The 13,477-nt window shown below is 27.7% G+C and overlaps 1 protein-coding gene across 1 annotated transcript; it reads right to left on the bottom strand.

Annotated features, from left to right (window-relative positions):
• Positions 1–353: 353 nt before the first annotated feature.
• Positions 354–13,349, bottom strand: LOC129975165 (homeobox-like protein HDP1). Its single transcript, XM_056088132.1, has 4 exons — positions 13,025–13,349; positions 9,956–10,184; positions 6,193–6,364; positions 354–3,089 (listed from the first exon to the last, which is right to left on the bottom strand). Exons 1-4 carry the CDS (start codon positions 13,298–13,300, stop codon positions 470–472), a joined length of 3,297 nt encoding a protein of 1,098 aa, XP_055944107.1. The 5' UTR covers positions 13,301–13,349; the 3' UTR covers positions 354–469.
• Positions 13,350–13,477: the final 128 nt, after the last annotated feature.

Here is a 13,477-nt window from a genome sequence, read left to right as displayed (position 1 = left end):
TTTTTATATTCAAAAATATGTTTTCATTTTCTGAATAAGCTTTTGGTAAATTCAAATACAATCAACTTTTGAACAGTTTCATTAGAAATGCATTATAAGCATTTTTCATGTTGTAATAATCTTTCCTGTGTATAGCTATATTCATATAAATTAACATTACATTTGTGAAAATCAGCAAAAGCTTATTGAAAATCTTTTGCATATAGCTAAAAGCTTAAATTATTCTATGAAGAATTATAAGAAAGAAAAAAAATATCTATATTTTCATCTCTTTACAATTGTCCTTTTGAATAGAGTAAAAACCTATAAGCACTAAATTAAGTAAATTCTAAAACTGACAGAGAACTTCAGAATAATAGAATAATATTTTATTTAAATTATTAAAAGTACCAAATTAATAAAAACTGTAATATATATATATATATTAACAAGAACAAGCTCTTCTAATATTCTACACACACCTACAAATTTAATGTTTTTCTTTCTGACTCTCCAAACTACATGCAGAACTGAAGAAGATTGCCAATTCTGATGGAGTAACAATACTCTCTTTGATTCTTTCCAAAAACTGATTTGCTTCTCTCATTAATCTTCCATCATGAACATTTTGTTCCAACAAACTTCTCAATCGATACATTTCAGAGTCCCACTTTTCCAAAATTTCCTTATGATTATGATATTCAGGTTGTTGGAAAAATTCTTCTAATTCACTATTTTCCAATTTGTTGCATTTTATATTAAGAATATTTTTCAAAATATCAATATCTTCAATGTTACCCTTTAAATTTTCAGGTATGGGTAAAATATTGTCTTCAGAATTCCCAAATAAAGAAAGAGGATTAACTTGCAATTCTGGAAGAGAATTTGTACATGTATTTAATAAACTGAGTTGATTGCCGACTGATGCCTGACTACTGCATAAATCCATTGGCTCATGATTTGGGATTGTGGGAAATTCGAAATTGAAATTATTCAATTCATTTTCAAGTTTTCTTAAGTCAGGAAACATGTTTTGCAGGCTATCCTCATTACTTATATCAAGTCCTGCCGGTAATTGTGAGGAATTAATGTCATTACAACTAACAATGAAATCAGGATCATGCAAAGAGTAACTTAGATCATTACTAATACTGTGATTTCCAGAGTTTTCAGGAATATATGGTGGATCATTGTTATTACAAAATGTTTCAGACAACATCAATGAGTGATTTGAATCATCACTTTCATCCTGATTCACAGGAATCTGTGTATCATTCTTTTCAACAGAGTCATACAGATCTTTGGAAAATGGAAGAGGAAACATCTGGGAATCTCCACCACCTTGAATTCCCATATATGAACTTTTTTCTACTGCTGAAGTTCGGTCCAAATCTTCTGGAAGAGGGAAAGGGCAGCCCTGAATAGGAAGTCTCTCAAGGTAGCTGGAATTTTGAAATGCACTTTCATGATGAACATCACTGAGCAGATCTTCATGACATAAAGCAGAACTAGAAGTAACTACAGCATCATGCTTTGGAAGGTTTGGAACATTGTCAAATAACATAGGTTTTGACAAACCAAGACCTTGCACTACACTACTAATAGGATTTGTTATACTTTGTACACTACCAGATTCAAGGAGTACTTGGGGTAAACTTTCAAGTGATGAAGAGGAACATGATTGAGCATTATCACAATAATTTTTTGGAACTAAAGAACTAATATTACAATTATCAAAAGAATCATTTGTGGATTTCGGAGTGATTTTATTTGTGTTATTAAGTTTTTCAAGATTTTCAAACTGTTGTTCACGATTTTGAAACAACATTTCAGAGTCTGGAAATTGAATACTTTTATTATCTTTCTGCTGATCATTATTTTTCAAATCGTTTTTGTCTCTTTTCTTATTATTGGACGGATTACCAGAGTGAGATGAAACACTATATCTAGTAACGGTTATAACTCTTTTCACAGGACCTTGTTGAATGTTATTACTTACATTTCTGGAAACTTGCTTTGGGCAATAACTGTCATTTTTAATGCCTTGATTTTGCCCATTCTTTAAAACAATATTAGTATCAGAAACATTTTCAGAAAGAGGACTGCGTACAAAATTCTGAACACAGTTTTTTAATACTGGCTTCATACTTTCATCATGAATATCAGATCTAGGACAAGCCACTTTATTTCCTTGAAAAGCCTGCTTATTTTTGTAAGGAATATTATCATTCTTATTATCAGAGTTCTTAAATTTTGTAAGAGCATGCTGCAGTACTGTTTCGGTATCTTTTTGAGCTTTATGACATTTTACTAAAGAGGATGCCTCTTCATCACCATCACCTTTTTGAACTCTCACAAATACTGGTTTCATATTAGTGCTAGTCTTTAAATTATCCTCATCACTGTTTTTTATAAAAGGTATACTGTTTACTTTGGTAGCATTTTCACATTTTGGCAGACTTTTTGAAACATTCTGACACTCTTTAGAGTTAATAATAACATTATCATCTTTCACAGATCTACGGTTCACTTTAGGAGTATTTACAATACGAAAAGTTTTTCCTAATTCTAAATTAGTATACTTCCTAGAATTTGCAGTTACTGTTAGAACTTTAAACACTGATTTTTTATTATCTTCATGGCTTGTTGTAATAATTTGCACAGAGTTGCCTTGACTAGAATTGGTACTCTTTCCAATTGCCTCCACTATTATTCTCCCACCACTATTACTCTTTTTGCCTCCATTATTATTCTTAATAACCTGCAATGTGCAGCCTCTAGTAATGTTAATGTTATTTGGAACATTCAGTTTCAGAGGAGCACAACTAGCAGTTGCTTGATGAGAAGCAGTGTTAACACTCATATAACTGGAAGAGACTTGTGGTGAACTATCTTCATCATAGCTATCATATTGGTTTTCAGAATCACTATCTTCATCATCATCATCATTGTCGTCGTCATCGTCATCGTTATCTGAAACGTGAAGGTCAGCAGGTATCTGCATGCCATTTATATCTTCTGCGAACTTGCACAATTTCACAATATTCTTAGATTTGCTATTGTTTGGAGGTTGAGTCGGTCGATTCTGAAGCCTCCAGAATACTGATGCTCTGAAAAAAATATTTTAGAAAGTAGCTGAAGAATACTTTTAACAGGACAAAAATTTTACTAATATAAAATAGCAATAATCTTTAATTAATAAATAATAGTAATTACTTTGCTTACTGTCAACCGATTAATAGGGAGGGGGAAAAAAGCCTGTTCCGTTTTTAGAAGCAAACTACTAACAACTGATGAGGGACTTAAAACCATTCTACACAAAAATAATTATAAGAACCTTTGGATTCTTACTGATAGCCGCAGCTCAGTAAGACCTCAGTAAAACCTTAACATTTGGACCAATGTTGGAGATAAAGCATGTTTGTCTATTCTTCAGAAGTTGAAGCTGATTTCACTCCTACATGATATTCATTTCCAGTGGATCCCATCTCATGTAGATCTACTTGATAACGAAATAGCAGAAGGCTTGCAAAGAAAGGAAGCAGCCTAGCAACTTCATCTGCTGAGCTCACATACTCAGAACTCTTTTCTCAGGCAAAATCCCTAAATAAGAATTGAATGGTACCCTCTACTCATGACTGGTATAAGACCGGTCTTTAATTCTTCCTTGTGATAGAAAAACAAACACTTGCCATGTCACGTCTTGCCAGTGGCCACCTTAAATGTCTTTTCTTTTCACAAGGTGAAAAATCTCACCCTCTTTGCCTGAAATGCCGCCAACATCGGGCCTCTGCTGACATTATTCAAGGCTGTTTAGAACTTCTATGGGGAGAAATTTATTCTTCTCCCTTCCTTGTTTTTGACTTTCTTCTTGTCAACGGATTTTTGGATTTGGTCAGACTAAGTCAGGCCATGAAAATTAGCAATAACAACTTTGCTTACTGATAATCTTTTGCATATTATAATTTTATATCAATTTATACACTGTTTTAATCCTTTCATTACCAACCCAACCATGCAAGTTCTATTTAGAAGGGTCGAATTTCTGAGAGAAACATGGAGGTGCAGGCTATAACACCTGGAAGTTCCTTGCGAGAGAAATGCCAGCTATTCATACTTGACAGTGATAAACTGCTTTTCCTAGCAAAATGCCTTCATAAGTTTATGGAAAAAATTAATTAAATTTATATTTATGTGAAGTTTAAAAATAAAGCATAGGGTAGCCCAAAAAAGTGAAACAAATACTTATTTCCTTAAATATTACACCTAAACATATATCTTCCAATTACAAAGCTTCAGTAAATAAGGTAGACAACTGAATAGTTACACTTTGGCATCTGCTGAATTTAATAATAGAAAGTCTTAAAAATTAAATTTTTATAAAGCCTTGATGGTGTAAAGAAATCAACAAGAAAAATGTTCCTCTGATATTCATCAATGCACACACAAAATATTCGTTAAAGTTTCACACTTCTATTTACAAAATATGAAAAGTTATTAAAAGACAAAATTGATTTAAACCAGTCTTTTATATTCCAGGTTTGTTTGAATGAGTCTTTCATATTATATTTTAGGGATAAAATATATATTATAACAGATTATTAAAATGGCTTAATCACAAAAAAAAAAAAAAAATGAATTTGCTCTTATTCTTTTTGCTCTTAAAAATGTATTGTAATTATTAAATTATAAAAAATGATCAAATAGTATATTAAATGAAGTGTTTGCAAAACTGTTTAAAAATAAACATCTTTGAATCCTAAGCAATGTTACATTCTTCTTACAGTAATTGAATGCACATGCAGCAGCATTGCAATTACAAGCAGCATAAATCATGAAAATCCTCATTACTGAAATATGCCATTTTAAGAGAAAGTTAAATATCATGTATATAATTGAGAGAAAACAATTTTATTTTCTTATTTGGATTTGCAACACTTCCTTAAAGTACCTTATCAATTTCTCAAATTTCTCTTCCTTTCTTAATTGAATCAAAGTTGCAACTGTTGACCAGTCAAAGTGAACAGCAGCATGTATAAATAGTTATTTTTTTCTTTGAAGTTGTAGTGATTGAATGATATACTACAAGACAAAAATTTACACTTGATAATTTTTCAGAACAAAATTAATTCATATATTATAGAATAAACTTATGACAGCCACCTACAAACATAAAAATAAGGTTATTTCAACAAATTATGAAGACAGATGTATGAAATTTTGTGTGTGCTAGATGCAGATAAGCATTTTACTAGTAGACACTTTTAGATTAGGAGCCATACAAAGAGTTGATTTTTTTAAACTTTTATCATTAACCTAGACATTAGTCAATGTAAATGCAATTTTGTAATTAGTAGTATCAGGTTAAGGGCAATATTCAGAGAAATAAATGCTAGGTCAATTTTTACAGACATCATCTACATAAAATTAAAAATTAAAATATTAAAATGAACTCTTTATAAAAAACGAGCATTGTAAAAAAAAAAAAAAAAAAGTCACAATTAGTTTGCAAGAATAATATAAGCATTTTCAGAGCTTTCTGAATGCAACTTAAACTTGTGTTTCCTTTTACACAGAAAAACAAAATATTATAATAACATTTATCTGTAGTATAAGTTCATTTTTTTTAACTCCCCTTCCTTTTTTTTTTTTTTTTTTTTTTGCATTTACATAAAAAAAGTATTTTTGCAAATAATACAATGAAACATTTAATAAGAGAAAAAAAAATCATACTCAAAAAAATCTATAGTCTTCAGTTTGATTACAAAAACAATTTATTATAAAATTCTTTACAGGTTAATCTATTCTGGCATGCAGAAAAATACTTATTTTATATTTGATTGGTGTCATATTCAATTCTTATAACTTTCTTACTATTTAGATCACAACAAGAAATGTTGTCCTCAAGACAAAATCCAATAACTACATTAGACTGCATTTTTTTCCCCTTATTTCTAAATATATCAAAAGCAAAAAATATCACAAAAGATATTTATAGATACATTTTTAATATTTCTGAAGTAAGGAGTAAATGTAACATAAAGGAATTTCCAAATTCATTTTTATTTATTTTTTACCAATATTTTCATGAAACTACGAGAACAAAGCATCAAGAGCTCAATTAAACGAATTATAATATATTCTTAATATTTCTGCCCATAAAAGAAGTTTATTCAGGTAAAAATGAAATCATAAAAGAGGCTAAGCGTATACCTTGTAAGTTGTGATTCCAACTGCAGACGATTTTCAATTTCCTTGGTCCATTCTTCATAAAGAGAATAAACCCACTCCTCTGATGGATTTTTCCTACTATTTCCTAAATCTTCATGACCTTCTAAAAGCAAGATCTCTTCATGGTTTCTAATAGCTTCACTTGGAGACATTCCTATTAAAAAAAATTTTTTTTTAATTGTTTGTTATTTTAACATATTATATCATTTCTACTTCATTTCACAATAAACATGATCTACAAGATAATAAAAACATGAATTATTTCATACTATCCATTATAAATTATCTGAGCTTCATTTTCAAGCAAAAAACTTTAGCATATTTTTTTTTTATTTTATTTTCTAATGAAATACTTAATAAACAAATCTTACAAAAAAAAAAGAAAAAAAATCTTGCCCAAAAAATAATAATATCGAAACTTACAGGTGTAAACAAAAATAATTATCAAAACACTAAATTAATTTTTTTTTAAAGAAGAAATTTTGTTTCAAATACTTTGTTTGGAAAATAATATTGAAATAATTCAAATAAAGATATCAAATTGAATTATGTTAACTTAATAATCAGTGACAAGTAACACAAAAGAAAATGCTCTTAATGATTTCAAGGCTTAATAATTCATGTGAAGAATTCCCTTGAAAATGAAATTAGCATTTTAAGAAGCTCTGTACCAACACATTCTATAATTCTACAATTATGATCAAAATATTTTAAAAGGCAGTGAAAATAAGAAGTAATTACATTGGTCAAAGGAAAAATTCTTTAGAAAATATTTGAAAGGAATCACTCAAGATATTTTTTAATAAACTAAATGCATTTAATTTGCCTAATAATAATGTAATGTATTTCTTTTTAAAAAGAATATTAAGGAATCATACATGATGTGATTCTGTCATCTATCTTTTAGCATAGAAAAAAAGTTAGAAAAGATTTGTTTGCATATAATTGATACAGACTTAGTCACAGGTCATTTTAATTATCCACACAATTAATGATAGCAGTTCCTGTGAGAAAAAGAATAGAAAATAAAAATGATATCAAAGTTTTTAAAGTAAAAAACAGAAAATTGTAAAAGATAAAATTGTTCTCAAGGCTGTTTCAGAAATATGTGCACTCCTTTTTAACAATATTAAATAATAGCATGGCTTTACAATCATTTCTTATTGATCAATATTCATTTAATCATACTCATTTATAAATACTTTAAAACACCCTCACTTTCTTGACACAGAGCTGCTTCACAAAAAAAAAAAAAAAAAAAAAAAATTATATCTGCAAATATTTTACAAAAGCAGAGGAGGTGGACTGTATGTAAACATATATTATAAAAAAGTTTTAAGAAAAGCAAATATTAAAAATTACTGAGAACATCATTAGTTTTTAATCTCATTTTTCCCCCTCTTCACTATCATGTAGAAGTGTGTAATATGTATAATCAGAATTGTTAGATTAGAATATATACTCCCAGAAATTGTCCCAAATCTGATAAACAATTGGTACATAAATTTCCTTTAATGCAATTTTAAAATATCCTATAGAAATCTGTGTTGAGTAAGGGAAAGAGATGGTATTTCAACATTTTCTTTTAAATCATTTCCTATTCTACAAAAGATGTCATCAAAACTGAAAACAATTACATTTTAATATTGCACAGTGTCCAAGGATATAATTTCTGAGAAAACTTTTTAATGGCTTCTTTTTTTTTTTTTTTTTTTTTTTTTTTGTCTTTTATAATAGAATGGGGGGAAAATGAGTAACTTGAATGTTATTTATTAGTATTATTAAATGTTCCTTAAAGATATAATAAATTTCTCTTTTTTTTATGAAAAGATCAAAATTTTTTACAGTCAATTTTTATGGCAAATGTTTTATTTGGTGAAATTATCACAATTGCATATAACCTATCCTAATTCACAATATACTAGAGAAAATACTTTTTTTTTAATTTTAAAAAGCAGGATTCAGACTCACAATAATAACAGATATTGTAAAGATGGGGGAAAAACAAGATTAATGTATTTAATATGTATTTATATTATCATTTGAACAACAAAAATTGGAATACAATTATAATGAACAAATTTAATTGGAATACAATTATAAAATTCTTTAAGTTTTTTTCCTCTCTTGAAGTTATCTGTTTTACTAAAAATCAGAATAGAATAAATATAATATAATATAAGGAGGTTGGCTGACATCCCCCCCCCCAAAATTTTGCCAACCTGAAGTAAACAATAGAAAAACTCAAGAACATTGCTTAACAAGTAGGTTTGAAAGTGAATGAAAAAAAAAAAAAAGGGCAATGAAAATAAATGTTAAAATGAATTATTCACTTCTGATAAATCAAAAAGACTAGTTATTTCATACCTTGGAAATACGGCAAGTAAAATAGGAAGCAGAGATGATGAAACAAAAATTGCAATTAAAAAGACTCATCATTAATTCAGAACAATAACAGATTCTCAAAAGCATCAAATATAAGCAGTAAACTCAAATTACAAAAATTTAATGCAAAATTATTAGCAGTTATTCTTCATGGTAATGAAACTTGAAAACTTACTGTCAAATCACTTATTGTATTACAAAATCACTGTTTAACTGTAAAATTTAATGTCATATCATGTCACAAAAACAGAAATCAAATTCCTCCGAACTACTTGCTTAGAAAGATTCTTAAAATTTATTGGCCAAATAAAGTTCCAAATTTTGAACTATATAACTTCTATCAAATCTATTTATATCAAAATTTTAAAAAATGGCTGAACTTGGATTTGACATATACTGAAACCAAATGATAGAATCAGAGTTATGCTAATATGGGCACTTGATGTAAAAAAGAAGACCAAAAACTGCATAGCACCGTATGCTCATGAAGAAAAGAAATTATTTTTGGCAGGGTTAGGCCAAAATTTGAAATGCTTTCAGCATTAAACCTGGCTGGATGGCACACAGCTGTTAGAGACTTGTGCACTAGCTTGATGTAAACACAGATGATAATAATGAATATTGGGTCTGCAAAGAAATTGAAAGGGCCTTAAAAAAATCAATATTTACAAACATCTAATATAATTTGAATGAAAAAAATTCATTTAAATTTATATGTAACAAAAAAAATGTCGCAAATTTATTTTTTATTTATCAATATTTATCTTCCATTTCCTTATTTATAAAAAAAAAAAATTGGGCTCACAAAAAAAATACTTAAAACTCCATTTCAAATCTTCACCTTTGTCTGAAAGATACACTTTGTAATAATAATAACTTTATTTAAAACATGATACATAAATATATGCATTGTTTCTGATATACACAGATGAAGGAATTAAAAGCTGAAAGAAAATGCAGTCCTTGATGTTTTTTCCCGTTCTTCTACAAAGCATTGTTAAAAAAGCATAGTTCAGAATTTTTAACTATGTTTCTATTGAAACATATTAAATTAAAAATAATATTAAATCATTAAGAGATTTAAATATTAAGTACAAAATTAAATAGTGATTAAATTTATTTGAAAATACAAAAAAAAAAATGGGAAACTAATAATTCTTTATCAATACTGATTCAAAAATAATGAATACCAGCATTCAACATATGAGGATATAATTACAAAGTATTGTTAAAAAGAAATCATATAAGACCTAAGTCGATCATTTATATAAATTACAATATTATGTTTTTTCTTTTTTTTTTTTCAAAATTAAAAAGTGATATTAAATTATAGAGATTTAGAAAGTTGATGTTAACTTACCTTCTGTAAAATACCCAATGAATGCTTTTTTAGTTTCCTCTATTTGCCTTGCCATATTAAGTACCTCGGTTTTATCAATCAAATGAGTATGAATGAAGCAAATTCTCATAATACCTTTGTAACCTCTTTTCACATATTCATCTTGGTAGTAAGTTCTTTTGCCACCCTTTTTTATTTTCACAGAAATAGCTGCTTTGCAGTTAAAATCTAATTTAGTACCTTCATCATCCTGAAAAAAAAAATTAACTTTATTAATAAATTAACCTAAGTGAAACATCATAAACAAATTTTAAGAAAAATATCTTATTCTTATTACAAACACTTAATAAGATTATATGTTTTTCTACAATACAATTAAAAAGATATTGAAATATGAGAAAATACGAACCTTTAAATATGAGATCTCATAAAAGATAAAATTATTAAAGCTGTAAGATAATTTGTAAAGCATTTGTATCTTCTATTGCCTTATCTGATTTCCTTTGACATACATATATCAACAAGTCCAAAAACCAATGTAATGAAAGTAAGGAAGAAGAAAAAAACAGTTTTAATCTAATCATGTGCAATTTTAAAGTCACAAGGAGAAATTTGTTTCACATTGAAAGAAATATTAAGAAAGCTATATTTTCCTAGAAATCTTTTTAAATGTACTTATTTACATTTCTATTAGATGTCCAAAAACTAATTAAGTACAAGAATTCTGTTAAACATTTAAAAAATTATCATACATTTCTTTAATCCTGCTTTGTTGTATTTAGATTGTTAACAGTTTTTTATGTACTAAGAAATAGAAAATAGCATTTATGAAGAACAAATAGACATAAATCAATAATTGAGATTATTGAATTTTATGCTGAATAGTGCTTTCATGAAAATTCACTATTTAAGTGTTAATAAAATGTATAAAAGTAAATATAATTAGCAAACCAGGTTTCTTTTTAAAATGTTCCCTATTTTCTCAGTTTATTTATAAGACTGAATAGTGAAATAATTCTAAATTACAGCATAAAAATTTTTAGGAAATAACAGTATGACACTCATATTATAATTATTCTTATAAATCTATTATACTCAAAGCACCATTGTAAATAGAGTAATATACTGAGAAAGTCAACTAAATTTTAAAATTTAGAATTTTTCTATAAATTTTAATTTTATACCAAAGATCTAGCATGTTTTGTATCACCCTCAAGTAAATACATTATTTGTATTCCAAGGCATATTATTTGACATCAAATATGTTGCGCATTGCATGATTTGCTATAACTGTTTTAGTTCTATCAGTTTATACCTTATTTTTATATCATTCACATATAAGCGGATGGAGCTCACATACTTTATTACTTTACTTCTGTGAAAATCATGCTGAAAAGGTACTTTCCTAAATGCTACAATATTAGACACTATATAAAATACATTATAGTGTTTCTCACCTATGCAGATGACATAGATAAGAGGATAAAAATGCTTGTTCTACATATAAGTGTGACATGACACCTTGTGAAAGATTACTGTTACACATGTAAGCAATGCGACATGCAATGTGTTAGAAAACTACTTTAAAATGAATTAATTTTAAATAGCATCTATAATCAATAATGAATTTCTATAGCCATTGTCTAATTTCAAGGAATAAGATTTGGATGTATAGCAATAAAGGCTGTCATCTTCTTTCCAAATGTAGTCACAATAAATAGAAGCATTAAGGCAAACAGTCATGATAATTAGAATAAAATAATCATTATTATTATAGATTAGTCAATAGTAAGTCAGCCATCTAACTCTCCGACCCGCTACGAAGGCACATGGATTTAAACCATAAAAACAAAATGACCAGACCACCACAACAGCAACATTGGCGGGAACTGTGGTTGAGTCCTAAGGGCCATCACCGGCCATGGTAGAACCCTCCCCGAAGGACATACGTCCCGTCATTGATGGGTCCACCCACCATGCCGGAAGCATCTCATCCTCATTTCGAGGTGCTCCCCCGGGGGTTTAGTCAATAGTAATACAGCTTTGTTTATTATATTACCACAAAAAAAGTACAAACAAGAAAATTACAGACAAAAAAGAATAATCATATACATTACTGTTACAAAAAAAAAATCTGTAGATAAAATTTCAATCAATTAGAATGATACTTTTTTCTTCTAAAATCCAAAATTTTTATGTAATTAATTCTTAATACTATTTATTTTTAATACAATTAAATATTTAAATTCAATATGTTATCACTAAATTTATATAATTAATTAATTCCAATAATTATTTTTCAATGAAAAATTTTAAATATTCTATCAAATACATGAATTTCAGTAAAACAAATATAAGGATTTCCCCCTCCCTTTAATCCAATTCCAATTAAATATTAGAAATTACACAATGTTAAGTACATATGAAGGGAAGTTCATAAAAATACAACAATAAAATTGAAAATAAGAATAGATCATTTTAAAAAGAATTAAGGATATAAAACTGATCTTAATGTACATTTGAGTAATCACTGCTTTCTTATGCGAGTGTGTATTGATCCAGAAATTTCATAATTTTCAAGTTTAATTATTTCAAAGTGATAAAAAATTTTAAAATGTAGCTGAAAGAGACATTTTTAGCAAATAGTACATATTTATTAGTTTTCTAATTATTATTTTCCCAGCAGGCAGAATACATATGCATCATTTAAGATCAAACTATTGATCTGAAAATTTGATGCTAATAAAATTATTTAGATATAGTTAAAGATTTAGAAAAGGCAAGTCCATCTTATCAGACAGATGATGAAATATTCTTAGAAGCCTTTAAAAAAATATTAACAGTGGTCTTTAATTTACACAAATGCACTGCTGATAAAATTTAGAATTTAATAAAAAAAAAACTTTTTTAAAAAACGAAAATTCAATTGGGAATAAAAAAATGCACACTTATCAGAATTTGACAGTAATAAATTGATAGTTTGTAAATGAACTGTCACAGAGGCATAAAATGACGTTTAAATTGATGCTTTAGTACGATATCGTTAATAACATATTAAACTTTAACTATAGTTATAATCAATGAACGTACATCGAATTTTCTTTTTTTACCGAATGATGAATTTTGACACACATAGAGTTGATTAAGAACATTTTCTTCACATGTTGTACTTTGTCTTAATAGCCATTCAGTGTTGGTGTTTCCTTTGAAATGTTTAAACCATTCCTTGACATCATCGTAGTCATTTAAAGCAATTCTCAGTTCACATTCAAAGTTTTGGGAATCTATTTTTCTCTTTTTAAGAACTTTGTATTTAAACTTCTTAGGGAAAACTGCATTTTCTATGTCCAACTCACATGGCTCCATGTTTAATTTGTTGACAAACAATTGCTTCACATTTTAAAACTAAACGTAACCGCAAATTATCGTGCACTTTTTTTTTTCTGCTCTCTTTTGCATAGCGACAACAAATATATGTAAAAGGCACAATAAATCCATAATAGCTTTTTTTAGAACTATAAATATTTCATATAGTTACATATA

Source organism: Argiope bruennichi, chromosome 7 (genome assembly GCF_947563725.1).
Source record: "Argiope bruennichi chromosome 7, qqArgBrue1.1, whole genome shotgun sequence".
Taxonomy (NCBI): Eukaryota; Metazoa; Arthropoda; class Arachnida; order Araneae; family Araneidae; genus Argiope; species Argiope bruennichi.
The sequence above is the reverse complement of the archived record's forward strand: the minus strand, read 5'-3'. Positions and strand labels throughout refer to the sequence as shown.